This window comes from Tribolium castaneum, chromosome 1 (genome assembly GCF_031307605.1).
Source record: "Tribolium castaneum strain GA2 chromosome 1, icTriCast1.1, whole genome shotgun sequence".
Taxonomy (NCBI): domain Eukaryota; kingdom Metazoa; phylum Arthropoda; class Insecta; order Coleoptera; family Tenebrionidae; genus Tribolium; species Tribolium castaneum.
In genome coordinates, this window is record NC_087394.1 from 14,210,122 (window position 1) to 14,225,929 (window position 15,808).

The following is a 15,808-nucleotide window of genomic DNA, read 5'->3' on the forward strand; positions in this document are numbered from 1 at the left end:
CTATTTGAATAATAATCGAAATGACCTTTCAACCAACTTTGAACGAATTCCTAGACAAGGATTGTTATTATTCCACATTTTTGACCTACAACTGAGGCAAACCTACGTGATGGTGGTACGGAGCCAAAGTGCAATTGCCGCATAACTCTCATAATTGATAAAAATAAATTCTCAAAGTGCAACACATACTTTGCTCATTAGACATTGTCCGTATGCATGAAAATATCAAGGACGGTATTAATGGAAATGTAAATATTTTTGGACGATAAAACCACAGTCCTGGTGCACCAAGGACGTTCAAACAAACGATGTTAAAATCATATCTCATAAACGAAATCATAAACGATTCGGTTTATATATTTAATGTATTTTGCGACAAAAGAGTTTTTGGAAGAGGATATCATTTAAATTCATTGGATTCTAAAATTTTCAGACATTGCCTTGTAAACGATAACATAAAATATTGACGTACTACAACTGCTAAATATTTTTTGAAGAATATTTTTTTTTAGTTTCTGGTAGTTTAGAAAATAGAAATCGGTAAGTAAATTGATTAGTATCTTTATACAGGGTGACCCAAGGGTGTGTAATCGGTCTATAACTTTTTTATTGTTTGAAATGTTGCCATGTCATTTTTACTATCTGATAGATCGACTTAAAATCCACAAACTAAAAATATTTTTATTATGCACAGGGAGTTGTATACAGGGTGGTGAACCAAAGTTATATTTTTTAAATGGAACTCCCTATATATTTTTGTATAGTTGGAATCTACGTAAAAAAACAATGTAACTTTATATAAACTATTATGGGTCTATCTTTTTTCGTTTTGGAATTATTCAACTTTTCGTTATAAGAAAGACCAATTTTTAAAAAATCACTGCAAAGTCGCTTATGAATATTTTCCGGTAAATTTGCAACAAAAAAATTTAGAATACCTTGTCATTTTAGCAAATAGACGACTTTTAATTAAAGCACGCCGCTAATATACAGAATGTGTCAAAATGCAAAAAGTTGAATAACTCATTTTTTTCAAATGAAACACCCTGTATTTTTTTATGTGTTGGTAGAATTTTTGATAAGCTTTCTGACGATATAAGGTTTTGCATAGCAAATTTAAAATATTTTTCAAAATTTTTCAAAAAAAAAAATTTATTACAAGAAAATTAGTTCTCCTAGAATCTGATGAGTGATAAATAGGTAATTTATTTTTTGATAGGTACTAATGCGACTAATTACATTAGTAATCTAATTATTACTTGATACATAAATGAATTTTGCTCATCAAGAATTAATAATAAAATAAATCAAAAAAGAAAAAAATAAGAAATATTTCAATTTTTTTATACATTATATTATACAGCGTGCTCAAAAAATGGCGCACCAACTCAATGGTGTGTGGTAGAGAACTGGTTACATATAAAGGTAGAAATAGTAAAAAAATTCTTTGTATTAAAGTTATTGATAAATAACGGATTTTAGATAAATGATATGTGGCAACGTTGTCTAACAGTCATGATCGCAATAGAATTTGAGCAACAATAAAAATAAATTATTTTTGAAACGGTTTCCTAGGAAATAATTCCCAGCGTTGGCACATCTACAAACTGTGATTTTTTTGATGAATTTTAATTTTTTTAAATTAAAAAAACTGCTAAAATGTGATAGTAAATTTAAAAATAATTATTCATCGTTTTGTTACGGAACGATTACCTGGTATGAAACATAAAAACATAAAAAAATAATGAAAACTAAAGAAGTTAACACAATAAGTTTGTAGCTCCAGATTTTTTAAAATATGACTTTAGGAATTTTTTCAACATTTTTCCCGTAATCTGCACTTGCTTCTCAATAACGTACCACTGAGTTGGTGCGCCAGTTTTTGAGCACCCTGTATTATATTATATTATATTTATTGATACGTGTTAAGAAATACATGGTGTTCTATTTGAAAAAAATGAGTTATTCAACCTCTTGCGTTTTGGCACACCCTGTACATTATCGGCATGTTTCAAGTCACAGTCGACTATTGCTAAAAAATAACAAGGTATTTTGAGCTTTTCTGTTGCAAATTTTTTGGAAAATATTCATAGTTGACTTTGCAGTGATTTTTCAAAAATTGTTTTTTTTATAACGAAAAGTTGAATAATTCCGAAACGAAAAAAGATAGAACCATAATAGTTTATTTAAAGTTACACTATTTTTGTGCTGAATCCAATTATGCAAAAATATGTAGGCTGTTCTATTTAAAAAAAAATAACTTTGGTTCACCACCCTGTATACAACACCCTGTGTGCAAGAAAAATATCTTTGATTTGTGGACTTTAAGTCGATCTATCGGATAGTAAAAACCGCATGGCAATAATTCAAATAATAAAATAGTTATAGACCGATTACGCACCTCTAGGGCACTGTAATTTTTGTTGTCCCGTCCATAATAGCAAACATAAAATGTTGTTCTTATTTCTTTCGCCGTTAAACAAAATCAAAAATTTTTAATTTCCACTGTTGAATTTTAATATTGTTAAAGTCTTTAATAATTAAAACCTGTCTCAATAAATTTTTTAGAGCTAGTTTCACACACAATTTTTTTTGTCCCGTCCGTCATGTGTAAACAAAAAGTGAATTAATCAGAAGTCGGTGCACATTGTCTTATTTTTCGGTTTTGTGGTTTTAAAAGTTTCAGCAGGTTCCACTATTTAATTCAAAAATAATTGTTGGAATTAGTGCCTATTAAATTAACAGAATTGTATAACGATTGTTTAACGATAAAAATGTGAGGTCTTTTTTGTGTCCCGTCCGTCATCAGTTTGATTTATTTTTCCTGCTTGTATTTCAAATTTTTTAAATGATACTAAGTTTCTGTAAATAAAAATTCACTTGTGCAGATACTGTTCGCAAAAACTGAAAACAAAATCTAAAGATTAGTGCAAAGTGTCCCGTCCGTTTAAATGGAATGTCACATCTTGCAAAATTTTAACTGAAAAAATTGTTCCGAGTTCTTGAAATTCGTCAGTGTTTGTCTACAACAAGACATTCCAATTTCCTTTTGCAACATCCTGTGCGTTATCGTGGTCCTTGAAGTGGCACCAAATTAATGGTGTGCATTCCAGGCACGCAAATCATCATCGGATGTATAAATCAATGATTATTTGGAGCCTTCGGCTAGACACCTCGTTCTGTGAGAAACGAGAGTAAATTCACTAAGCTCAAAGTGTTACGACAGTTAATCGAGAAATTCCTTCCATAACTCTTGGCTGTATCGAGGCAGGTTCAGGAAGTGAGCAAAAGAACAGTTACTGAGGAGAACGTGGGATCACATTCGGAATTTTTAATTGCTGGTTGAAATGAAAATCGTTTTCTTCTTTCGCGTTGTTTTTAATTGAAAAAGGAAGTAATAAGGTGACGGATTTCAAAATATTGGCAATAATGGTGCAACTAGTAATGTACTGTAAATACAGTATATCCTACTTTCACTGTTAACAGTGGCCAATCTTCCTTCTTCGTCTGGCGTTTCTCAAGTGTCCGTTTCTCTATCGTTGTCCCACTTGGCTGACTCCGAATCTGACCTACTTCTGTCGTTTTCCAGTGTACTTACCGTCCGCAATCGGCTGGATTTTTTTTAAATCATTTTGTTAACTGTTTATTCCGCTTTACAGTTAGGTTGGTAGACTTTGGGGCACGCTGATTGCACTCTTATGTGCGGCGTTGCACGCGCGAATACCAGTCCCAAGGATCGAAGAAAATGTTTATTTACAGTTGAGCGATAAATAGAAAGCATGGATAAAAATAATTCGCACCACATGCCAGCGGTCTGTTAATCTAAAAATAAATTAGCACTATCAAAATTGATATTTCGAATATTTCGGTCGAAAAGTCGAGACCTAGTTAAACGGAACGGTGTAAACTGTGCATTGTGGCGCAAAAAACCCAACATTATAATATGAAATTCAAATAAATTATTACACTAATCATGAACTACTTCGGAAACGTGTAAACAAGAGAGAAAGAGCACATTTTATTATTAGAAAGTCCTTGATGTGATTGAGTTATGCAATCCGGGAACCATTACATTACACTTGGAAAAAGTGTCCTTTTCGGTGTGGTATTTGAGGGAAAAGTCGAATTGGTGATTATTATGTAGACCGTCCGTCGTGGTATTTCTGCCATGAAATAACGCGAGTGTGCAAAACATTTGCAATCCTGCAGCAATCTGGGTCAGAAAAGTGTGTCAGCGATTGATAGCAGCAGCGCCAGAATCATATTGTACGCAATGTTTATTGTACCTGCTCGTTACAACACAATGAAATTGTCTAACGATCCTTGCGTTCAACTTTTATTAATTCTTGTTGGTACTCCACTTTAGGCGCCATATTTCACCTTCAATGTTTGGCCAACGTGCGAGTGTGTGTACATAGGTGGCCTTTTTCGCCTTGGAAAATTTCCTTGAAGATGCTTGGCGCACTTTTATGGAAGAATAACGATTGTAAAATTTTCGAAATTGTGGAATAACACATGTGTATCACGCTTCATTTACATACAATTGTGTTTTATTCAATGTTAAATGAATTAAATTGATAGAAGACTTATTGTGTACAAGTGTTAACACAGGAAAATGAGACAAATTTTAATAAAGTGGCAGTGGATAAATAATATTTTCACTGCTAACAAATTAACTAGTTTCCTTTTGCTTCTTTTTTCTTTTGTAGTCTTTAATAATAAAAAAACTTAAGGTTGACCTATCGGAAATTTGTGGGTTTTTTGAAATTAAAACTTGAATTAAAAAAACTTGAATAACAATCAAACGATCGAATTGATGAAATGGTTTGAAGCTTGTTGATGTTGCTCAGAACTAAGTATGCTGAGTTTTTGGTTACTATTTTTTTCAAATCGTATTGACAAGTATTTATTTTATGAATTTATTGACTTTCCTCGAAAATAAGAAAAAAACGTAAAGTTGCAAACTTTTAGCTGATTTACAGAATAGAGGAATCAGTTCTAAATTTTTTTTATTAAATCGTATTTTATCTTGACAAGTATTTATTTAATAAATTTATTCACTTTTCTCTAGAAAAAGAAAAAATGTAAATTCGCAAGCTTCTAGCAGATTTACAGAATAGAGGAATCAGTTGTAATTTTTTTCTATTAAATCGTATTTTATGTTGATAAGTATTTATTTAATAAATTTATTCACTTTTCTCTAAAAAAAAGAAAAAAATTTAAATTCGCAAGCTTCTAGCAGATTTACAGAAAAGAGGAATCAGTTAAACAGTTGTAATTTTTTTTTATTAAATCGTATTTTATGATGACAAGTACTTGTAAAAAGTTGTAAAAAATTAAATGTGTAAAAAAATTGAGTTTGTCATATTAAAAATTTCTAAAATAACACCATTTTTGACATTTTTGAGTATTTTTAACAAAATTTTGAGAATCTAATTGTCAAGTGCATTTTTGGATGAAAAACATAAAAATAATACTGTTTATGACCTAACTTTATCATTTTTCTAAAAATGATTCGCGATATAATTACGTTTGGAGATGTAAATTTAAATTAATTTCATATCAAACAGTAAGATAATGTTTTTTTTTTAAAACAGGTTTAGTATTGTTTTATTTTTTTAATGAAAAATATATAAAAGTTATAGATTATTCAACGAGTTTGAGTGTAAATCAGACGTTTTATTGCCATGTGAATTTTTAGACGTCGAGTGATTACAAGAGGTTTATTATTCACGAGGTGAAATAAATAAATCGATTTACACAAAAAGGAGATGAATACATTTTATTTCTCGAATTAGACTCAACAAGGCTTAAAATTGCTTTAAATCTCTTAAAAAAACCTTCTTACACGAGAAAAAAACCGTAAATTTTGACAGTGTTGAAGAATAAAATGTTTTTCCGTCAAAGGAAAAGGTTTACAGGTTAGGATTTTAAAATTTATAAGACGTTTTAGACTGGTTACCTGTTTAAGGGATAATTAATTATATAGTATAGCATTGTCACGCAAATTACGTAAGTATGCAAAATTTCAATTCATTCGGACAACAGGAACCCTTCCAAATTTGGCTTCAAAAATATGAAACAGACTTACAGACAACAAAGCATGTTAAATAAAAGTTTTAAAAAACGGTTTACATCTTTAAAATAGTAAAAGAATTCGATGATTTCTTGGTTGTTTTTTAAAGAAAACGTTCCAAGGATTTAATGATTTTTGGTCTGGTTTAGCGACGTCTCGAAAGATTTTTAAGTTTAAAGTTTAAGTTTAAGCTTTTCAAAGGAGTTTAAATTACATTATTTATAACCTTCTTTGACTACGACACTAAGGTATTTGGTTTTTAAAATAACACCATTTTCGAAATAATTTAGTGACTTTTTGGACCGGTTTTGCGAAATCTTGTGCTTAAACTCTGTTGCATGGGATATTTTTCACAAGTATTACGAAACTAAGCATTTCGCTTTTAAAAAACGTGGTAAAATATCTGAAAAGTTGAAGCTACTGCAATTCGGAAATAAAATTAACTGGACGCCCTCTGGTGATGACTTTTGAACTATGTCGAAAACAGTAACGAAATTTTCGTAATTCCACATTTAATTGACATTAATAAATTGTTTAACAATTTTGCGTGTATAGTGTTAATTGCTTACATTGGAGAGAATCATTTTAAAAGTACGTGGTGGTAAATATTAGCTCTGACTTTGGTTCTGCGGTTTTTCGTGGTATAAAGTGTTTGTTGTTGGGATTTGAAAGTGGATAAAAAGTGAAAAAGATTTAAATTTTTATTACAAAGTGTTATCAAACAGTTGTTTAATTAAAGACTATAGTAATGGATCACAGCGAACACAAAGTTGAGCTCAAGAAACCAATAAATTAGTGAAGTTTGTGAATTTTAGGTTAGAATTTTCCACTGAAAAAATCATGAAATGCTGCAGTAAATCTACAAACTACAATAAAGATTTACAACTGCTGATACATTTAAACGTAAATTATGCCAAAAGGTAGGCTTTTCAATGTCTTTGTAATAATTTTCCAATAAAGAAAGTGAACCAGTCATTCGTTATTCGTGTTTTCCTCGTCATCTCTCATTTGTCAACATAAGTTTCTTGCATCAAAGATACAATAATCATTCCGCATAGGCAATGCAATAATTGTGAAGCCTCAAAATTCGTACAACGCTCAAAATATCCGAATAAACATTTTCCCGCCATTTATGGTTACTGTTTTCGACCTAGCTCAGTGGCGCCCCCAACGGTAATTTTACTTCCGAATTTTTGACTCAAATTTGTAATGTTTTTTGTTCTATTTCATCGGAATCTAAAATGATTGATTTTGTAGCTCTAGCAAAAATGTGGCTCTGTCAATGTATAACCTCATTTTACAAAATTCGGTAACATTTGGTTTTAATTTTTTTAACAATGTTAGCTACAAACCTTTAGTTTAACCCCTAAACTTCAGTTAGCAGTGTTGGATTTGCTTTTCAAAGGGACGAAAACATTTTAAATTTCAATGCAAAATTTCACAATCTTTTTACTTTTTTGTTTTTTTTTATTATAGTTTATTGACAGGCAGGTTCTTTGGCAATTTCTTGGCTGAATCACACTGAGAGACACGATGTGTGCAATAAAATGTAAAATAGTATCAGAAATAAAAATGTATTAAGGTCATTAATATTTGTGTTCCATATTGTCTTGTTTTGCACCCAAGTGTTTGACAGTTGGCACAAATACCAAAGTTTTATATGCACATGCCGTGTATGAAATGACATTTGAAAAAATACAAAAACAGTGCAAAGTTTGGGTAACGACCTGTGATCACTCTCCTTGAAGCTAGTCTATTTATACTCAATGTGGCAAATTGAATCGTATTTTTTATCTGCGTTTATTTTAATTGTGGGAATACAACTCGTAACAAATAACATTCATTATTTAAAGGCCGTTGACTGGTGGTCCGTGGGCGTACTGACTTACGAATTATTGACTGGAGCTTCCCCTTTCACCGTCGAGGGTGAAAAGAACACTCAACAAGAAATCTCCAGACGAATCCTAAAAACTACTCCGCCGATACCTGATTGTAAGTCTTCTTCGTAAGGTCCTTGAGATGTTCGATCTGTAATAATTTGAATTTTCTTACAGCTTTAGGAAAAGATGTAGCCGATTTTATTAGTAAATTATTAGTCAAGGATCCAAGAAAGCGATTAGGTGGTGGCGAAGGAGACGCCAAAGAACTGAAAAAGCACTCATTCTTCAAGAGTCTGGACTGGGAGAAGTTGGCCAGGAAGGAGATCCCGGCGCCTTTCAAACCAGTTATTAGGTAAACGTTGGTGATTTTTTTTGCATTTTTTTTTCTATTTTGGTTTCGTACGCGTTTTGCGTCGTATCGTAGCTTAAGAGAGTGCTATAAAAATTATACTAAAAAGTACTAAAAACTAGGGTAATTTAGTTGGAACTGAAAACTGGGAAAATTGCACTTTTAGAGCAAGGCACTCTACATCTACTGCTGTTTTTAAGTATGTTTCAGAAATATATGATAACATTGACAAAGGAAACATTTTTTTGGGTATGTTCTTAGACTTATCAAAAGCTTTTGATTGTGTAAATGATGATAATTTGCTAAATAAACTCGAAAACTGCGGTATTAGGGGGGTTGCATATAATTGGATACATTCTTATCTTATTGACAGAATTCAGAAAATCATTATTATAAAGGACCATATAAAATATGTTTCACCTGGTCTACAAATTAAATCAGGTGTTCCACAGGGCAGCATACTTGGACCACTCTTATTCCTTATTTACATTAACGACTTGTTGCACATGTTTGATAATCGCTTTGTCAACATTATTAATTATGTCGATGATACGAGTTTACTGATTACATGCAATAATCTTACTGATATTCTTACAGAAGCTGAGAGCAATTTTACAGACATTCAATCATGGACTCAAATCAACTCACTAAAATTAAATTTGGAAAAAACTAACTGTATATTAATTCAACATCCTCTCAATAAAAATAATTATCCTGAGTCCATTTTACCGCCTTCCTAGGATTATTAATTGACAGAAACCTAAATTGGAAAACATATATAAAATTAGTGCGAAATTAGGTTCTTGTTACCTATAAAAAGACCTAAAAAAATTTTTAAATCAAGACACATTGCTAGATGTTAACAATTGCTACTTTTATTCAATTATTAAATATGGTATCATTTTTTGGGGTAAAGCAAAAACAGAAGATATTTTCATTTTACAAAAAAGGGCTGTTAGGGCGATAACAGGTAAAAGATCAAGAGAAACGTGCCGGAATGTTTTTAAACAACTGGGTATTCTTACTGTACCAAGTCTTTATATATACCGGGTGCTCAAAAATCGGCGCGCCAACTCAATGGAATGTGGCAGAGAATCGCTTACACATAAAGGGAAAAAATAGTAGGAAAATTCTTTGTATTAAAGTTATTGATAAATAACGAATTTTAGATAAATGATATGTGGCAACGTTGTCTAACAGTTGTGATTGCAATAGAATTTGATCAACAATAAAAATAAATTATTTTTGAAACGGTTTTCTAGGAAATAGTTTCCAGTGTTGGCATATCTACAAACTGTGATTTTTTTTGATGAATTTTAATTTTTTAAATTAAAAAAACTGCTAACATCTGATAGTAAATTTAAAAATAATTATTCATCGTTTTGTTAGGAAACGATGACTTAGTGCGAAACATATAAACATTAAAAACTAATAAAAATTGAGGAAGTTAGCAAAATAAGTTTTTCACGTGATCTACACATGCTTTTCAACAACGTACCACTGAGTTGGTGCGCCAGTTTTTGAGCACCCTGTATATGAATGTCTTTGTTTGATCCGTAAATACCAGTCATACTTTAATACTCATTTAATAGACCATCCACATGATATTAGACGAAATAAAATTTTTAATTATCCTTATCACAAAACTGTGTTTTTGGAGCGAAGCTGTACTTACCAATGTTTGAAATTTTATAATAGCATTCTCAGTCATATTAAACAACTAAATTTGCACTGTTTTAAAAATATAGTTAAACAAAAATTAGTCACTGCGGAACTATATTGCTTAAACGACTTTGGTATCAATATATTTTTGTAATTCAAATTTTTTTACTCTTTAACTTGTATCACTCATTAATGCACATATGTCACTGATATGAAAAATAAATTATTATTATTATTATTATTATTATTGTGACGTTTCATATTTGTGCAGTGAAATTTTCGAGATGCGAGAATTTTTTTATTTTAAAAGAGAGACCTATACAAAATCGAGGTGAAATGAAGCTAATACTTACATAAGTTTTTTGTGCAAGAATAATTATGATATCTTTATCACTCAGTAAGTTATTGCAATTTAAATTTACTATGATATGCACTTGAAGTGGCTATGCTGCGTATTTCCCTTTGTACTCGTAGTGTTGCTCAATTTTCTCAGTTTTCTTTTCTCAAAACTAAAAGTTGTGTATTTACGTTCAAAACAACATTCATTTAGCAGTCTTTTGCAAAAAAAGAAGTATCTAACTTTATCCAAAAGGAATATATAACGATGTAAACGAATTTTAAGTTTTTTAAAAATCTTCACAAAAAACTAACTTGGTATTTAAATTTAGCAGAAAATTTTGCGTAAGAATAAATGTTCAGTAAACGAGTCCTTTTTTGAGATATCTGCGCCCCAACTATAACTATAATTTCATAGGTTAGTACCTCAAGTTCGTTTTAAGAGTTTTACGAGTTAACTATTGACAATTTCAAGGTAAAACAAAAACCACTTTATTCCTAAGAGTCCACTACAGGGCCAAATGTATTTCGTTTTTTCTTTAACACTTATTGTTAAAGGGAAATAATGTTCAAATGAGTTCAGTTTTCACCATTTTTTCTGAATTAAATAAAGAACTAGTAGTATTTTAAAACATTTTCTCCTCTATTTTGGAGTAGAAGAATGTATCCTCTTTAATCAGTGTCATATTTACGTATGGGCTGAATGGGCTATAGCCCAGGGCGGCAGAATTTTAGGGGCGGCAAAAATATCTTTATTTTGATTAAGAGAATACCTGGTAAATAGACGGTTTGCATTTTTTTTAATTAATTGATTCGATTTTTGTCCTAATTTTTTTGTAATTTCTTAATTGTTTGGCTAATGAGTTTGAAGAAGTTTTTAATAGTTTCAATTCATTTTATAGAAAACTTACGAAGAGAAATAGTAGAATAATAGAAAGCGTGAGTAGTATACAATACAGTAAGATTTTACGGTGTCACTGACTTTTTTCAAAGACATAGAAAAAAAACGTTAAAATGGTTAGGTTTTTTAAAAAGAAAAACTTCTAAGATAAATCAAGGATTATTTTTTAATAGATATTTTAGAAAATAAAGGAGGCATTTAAAAATCTTGTGCATGTTTGGTGACATTAGTAAGAACTTTTTCGGGTTTACTAATTTAATTTTTAGAACTATCTTGCATTTGTAGAGAACTTGTGCAAAAACTAGGTTGCTATATAATTTAAATTAATTGAAAATGATTTTAAAGAAAAACTAAAGATATTAATGAATTTAATGAATATCAAGTGATAAAATTTATGAAGCTAAAAGCTGATCCATATTTTTTACTGATTTGTTATATCATATTCCAATGCTGTTTTAAAACAGTCTACCGGGTGCTCAAAAATCGGCGCACCAACTCAATGGTGTGTGGTAGAGAATTGCTTACATATAAAGGTAAAAATAGTAAAAAATTCTTTGTATTAAAATTATTGATAAATAACGAATTTTTAATAAATGAAATGTGGCAACAGTCGTGATCTTAACAGAATTTGATCAACAATAGAAGTAAATTATTTTGGCCTGGTTTCCTAGGAAATAATTTCCAGTGTTGGCACATCTACTAATTGTGATTTTTTTGATGAATTTTATTTTTTTTTTAATTTAAAAAACTGCTAAAGTCTGATAGTAAATTTAAAAATAATTATTCATCGTTTTATTAGGGAACGATTACTTGATGTGAAACATAAAATCATTAAAGAATAATAAAAACTGGAGAAGTTAACAAAATAAGTTTATAGCTACAGATTTTTTAAAATACGACTCTAGGAATTTTTTCAAGATTTTTCCGGTAATCTACACTTGCTTCTCAACAACGTACCGCTGAGTTGGTGCGCCAGTTTTTGAGCGCCCTGTATAAGTATAAGTGTATATTAAAAGACCAAAGTCTCTAACATTTTTTGAGCAGTTTATGCAGTTTGGCAGTTCATTTGAGGTGCCACAAGAGGAGTGGAGCTATTTAAAATTTTAAAGTTGATATGATGGGTAACATAGGGGTTAAACACTACATATTTTCAAAGTATGACAAAAATGTCGTATGTCTCGCTGTCACTAAAAATTGTCCGTTTTCAGAATTTGGAATTTTTTCTTATTTTCAAAATTAATCAGTAAATTTGTTTTTACGAAATGTTTTAGACAGGGATGGCAATGGACTTAATTTTATTTTATGGCCCACGCAAATTAATGCTGTTAAATGCTACAACATTCTTTAGATTTCTTTTTGTTAAAAAAGGTAAAAAGTAGAAAAAATATTGTATATCTCGTTTATGAAGCATTGTGTCGCACATACTTTTTTATGACACTCTTGGCAAGCTCGTCGTGTTCTAAACCCGTGCGTGCACTAAAATCTTCCTTATAAAACTTGTATCATAATGTATACTATTTTAGGAGCGAACTGGACGTGTCAAACTTCAGCGAAGAATTCACCCAAATGCCTCCAACCGACTCACCAGCCGTCGTTCCTCCAAACTACGATAAAATCTTCAAGGGCTATTCATACGTTGCGCCCTCTGTCCTCTTCACCAAAAACGCCATCTCGGACGAGATCCTCAAACCGGCCAAACAGCACGATAGTACAAAACTGATCAGTTGCAAAATCAACAATTCGCAATTCTTCCAAACGTACGACATCGACCTAAACGAGCCAATTTTAGGCGATGGCACCTTTTCAGTATGTCGTAAATGTGTCAACTTACAAACGGGTAAAGAATACGCTGTGAAAATCGTCAGCAGGAAAAAAGATTGCTCACAAGAGATTAATCTATTGCGCGCCTGTCAAGGCCACCCAAACATCGTCACTCTCCACGATGTTATCCAAGACGAAGCGCACACCTACCTGGTCTTGGAGTACCTCAAAGGTGGCGAACTGTTCGAACGCATTCGGAAAAAATCGAAATTCACCGAATCGGAAGCATCGGGGATTTTACGCAAGTTGGTATCGGCTGTGAGCTTCATGCATTCGTGTGGTGTCGTCCATCGGGACCTTAAACCGGAGAATTTGGTTTTTACCGATGATGACGACAGTGCTGAGATTAAGGTGATTGATTTTGGCTTTGCGAGGCTCAAGCAGGAGAAGGAGTCGTTGCATACGCCGTGTTTCACCCTTCATTACGCCGCCCCTGAGGTGCTAAAGGGTGACCCGGAAGGGTACGACGAAAACTGTGATTTGTGGAGTTTGGGGGTGATTCTCTACACGATGCTGTGCGGGAAGGCACCTTTCCATGCACGTTCAAGGGACGAAAACGTCTCTTCCATCATGGAGCGCATCAAAGAGGGCGATTTTAATTTCAATTCGTCGGCTTGGACCGGTGTTAGCAACGAGGCCAAGTCGGTGGTGAGGGGGCTCCTGACCGTGAACCCGGGCCAAAGGCTGCGCATGAGCCACCTGGAGACCAACCCCTGGGTGCAAGGGAGCCAACATTTCGTCTCAACCCCCTTGATGACGCCCGATGTGCTGCTGGAAACCGCCCCCGAGAAGAGTCTCCAGACCACGTTCAACGCCTTCCACAAGGCGCAGCGTGAGGGCTTCCGGCTCCAGGACGTGTTCAGTGCCAAGCTGGCGCAGAGGCGAAGGATGAAGAAGAGCTCCTCCGGTGACAACAGCACCTCCTCGTCCAGTTTCACGAGTGAAGGCTCTCTAAAAAGCGGACCAAAACTATCTGTTGACGTCAAAAAGACTGATAAAGTCGCACTCGGAGGCAACGTTTTCAACTTTGGGGAAAACCGAGTGACGGAGTTTCTGGAGACGATGAGTTCGAATCCCCTGGACCCGGAAACGGTGTCTCCGTGCCGGGAGTCGACGAGTTCCAGTGGCATCGTGATGTCGGATAAGAATTCGGTGGATACGAAGGTGGTGGGGAGGAAGAGGCAGAAGAAGGTTTACGTGCAGACGAGGTGGAGCGAACGCATTCGCAGGAGACAGCGCCAGGAGATTGACCTCGATCCGGTTCCTGTGAAACACAACAGGAAGCGGAAGGTTGACGAAAGAGAGAGTATAGAGTCGACATCGTCGAGTTCGAAGAGGAAAAAGACGATGGCGCCGCTTAGGAAATCAAAAAAAAGCAAAATCGGTCGATAGGTAATTATTCAATTCGTTAGGTGTGATCTTTCAAAAGACATTAACGGTGGAACCAAAGCTCGGCCCTCTCGTGGGAAGTATTTGTGTACATAGTGCGGTGGTTTATGCAATAATTGGGGCAGGCGGGGCTTTGGCTCACCGCTATTGCGATTGTGATAAAATGTTAACCTTAAAATGCTGATGAATTCGATTGATGATCACATTTAGTGTTAAGTTCCATTTAGGTAAATCATTATCATTAAGTGCACTTCTTAGGCTGAATCTTAATTCATTAAAATACCAAAAAGTTGTAAATAAAATTATATAGTTTTTTTGTAAGTTACTTTGTGTTTTATACAAGTCTCATCTAAAGAATTTTATTAGAGAAACGGTTGCAATTAATATTGATGTTTGGAACGGAATCGCTTAAAATAATGTTGATTATGTATTTTTAGAGCCTCTGAATTTTACCTGCGAGTAAAAAACGAATGTTTGTTGTGTCTGGTGTTGATATCTTTTATCATTATTTATTTTCATTCTATTTATTCTTCCTGTTACCTAACTATGAAACACTTGTTTAAAGTTTATTGTTATTGTTATGTATAATATGCAACACTTCAAGCTGAATGGATCATAGTGAAAATAATGTGTTTCTAGCATTCAATTACCTGGTCTATGTTTTAGTCAATATTGTTAGTTATGGGTTACAATGTAAGTTGATCCAATTGATTATTTATAATTTTGCACTCAGGTACCGTTCTTATTATTATTATTATTACAAATCACTAATTTGTAGTATTTTCATTACTTATTTATAGAAGATTTGTTTGTATATTTGTTTCAAATTTATCTCAATATTTTTTAAATAATTTCTTTTGCATAAGAACTACTTATGATTATGTAAAGCAAAGTGTATATTCATACGAAATGATGGAGACCAAGTGGACAGTGCCTTTCCTCTTTCAAGAGGCTGTCATGCTTGAAGGCAAAATTTATATTACTGTAACATGCCTTAATTATGTTAGTATTAAATATTTTGATTCTTTACATGCGTGTTTTATTTAAATGCCCTACCAAAATCGTAGAGTTTGGTATTTTTCTTTAGTAATGGCATATGTGCATTGCTGAGTACTGCCCCAGGGAAGAGAAGAGCAAAAGAGAAGAAATATGCTAAAACAAATCAAAAATTACAAACGAAAGAAGAGCTAGAAAAGAGAATTACTAGAGAAGGGAATAAATAGTTAGAGAAATGTGCTGCAGACAAATGTTAGTAAGTCAACTACCAGGAGATCAAAGAAACTAGAAAGTCAAATCTAATAAGTAGATTTCGCCGGTCATTTTACGTTAGAAACACTCAGTCGTTAGAAATTAACTTAAAAAAAATTGACAGACAAGGACGTAAGTTTAGTTGA

The 15,808-nt window shown here is 32.7% G+C and overlaps 1 protein-coding gene across 2 annotated transcripts in view; it reads left to right on the forward strand.

The window, feature by feature from the left end:
- The window catches only part of LOC658616 (ribosomal protein S6 kinase alpha-5), a 54,076-nt gene extending 38,633 nt beyond the window's left edge, over window positions 1–15,443 (forward strand). For both annotated transcript variants that reach the window (XM_008201450.3, XM_964992.4), the window contains exons 6-8: window positions 7,930–8,068; window positions 8,131–8,308; window positions 12,728–15,443. In XM_008201450.3, coding sequence (XP_008199672.1) covers window positions 7,930–8,068; window positions 8,131–8,308; window positions 12,728–14,417 — 2,007 coding nt within the window. In that variant the 3' untranslated portion in view covers window positions 14,418–15,443. The remainder of the gene's footprint in view (window positions 1–7,929; window positions 8,069–8,130; window positions 8,309–12,727) is intronic.
- The last annotated feature ends 365 nt before the right edge of the window (window positions 15,444–15,808 follow it).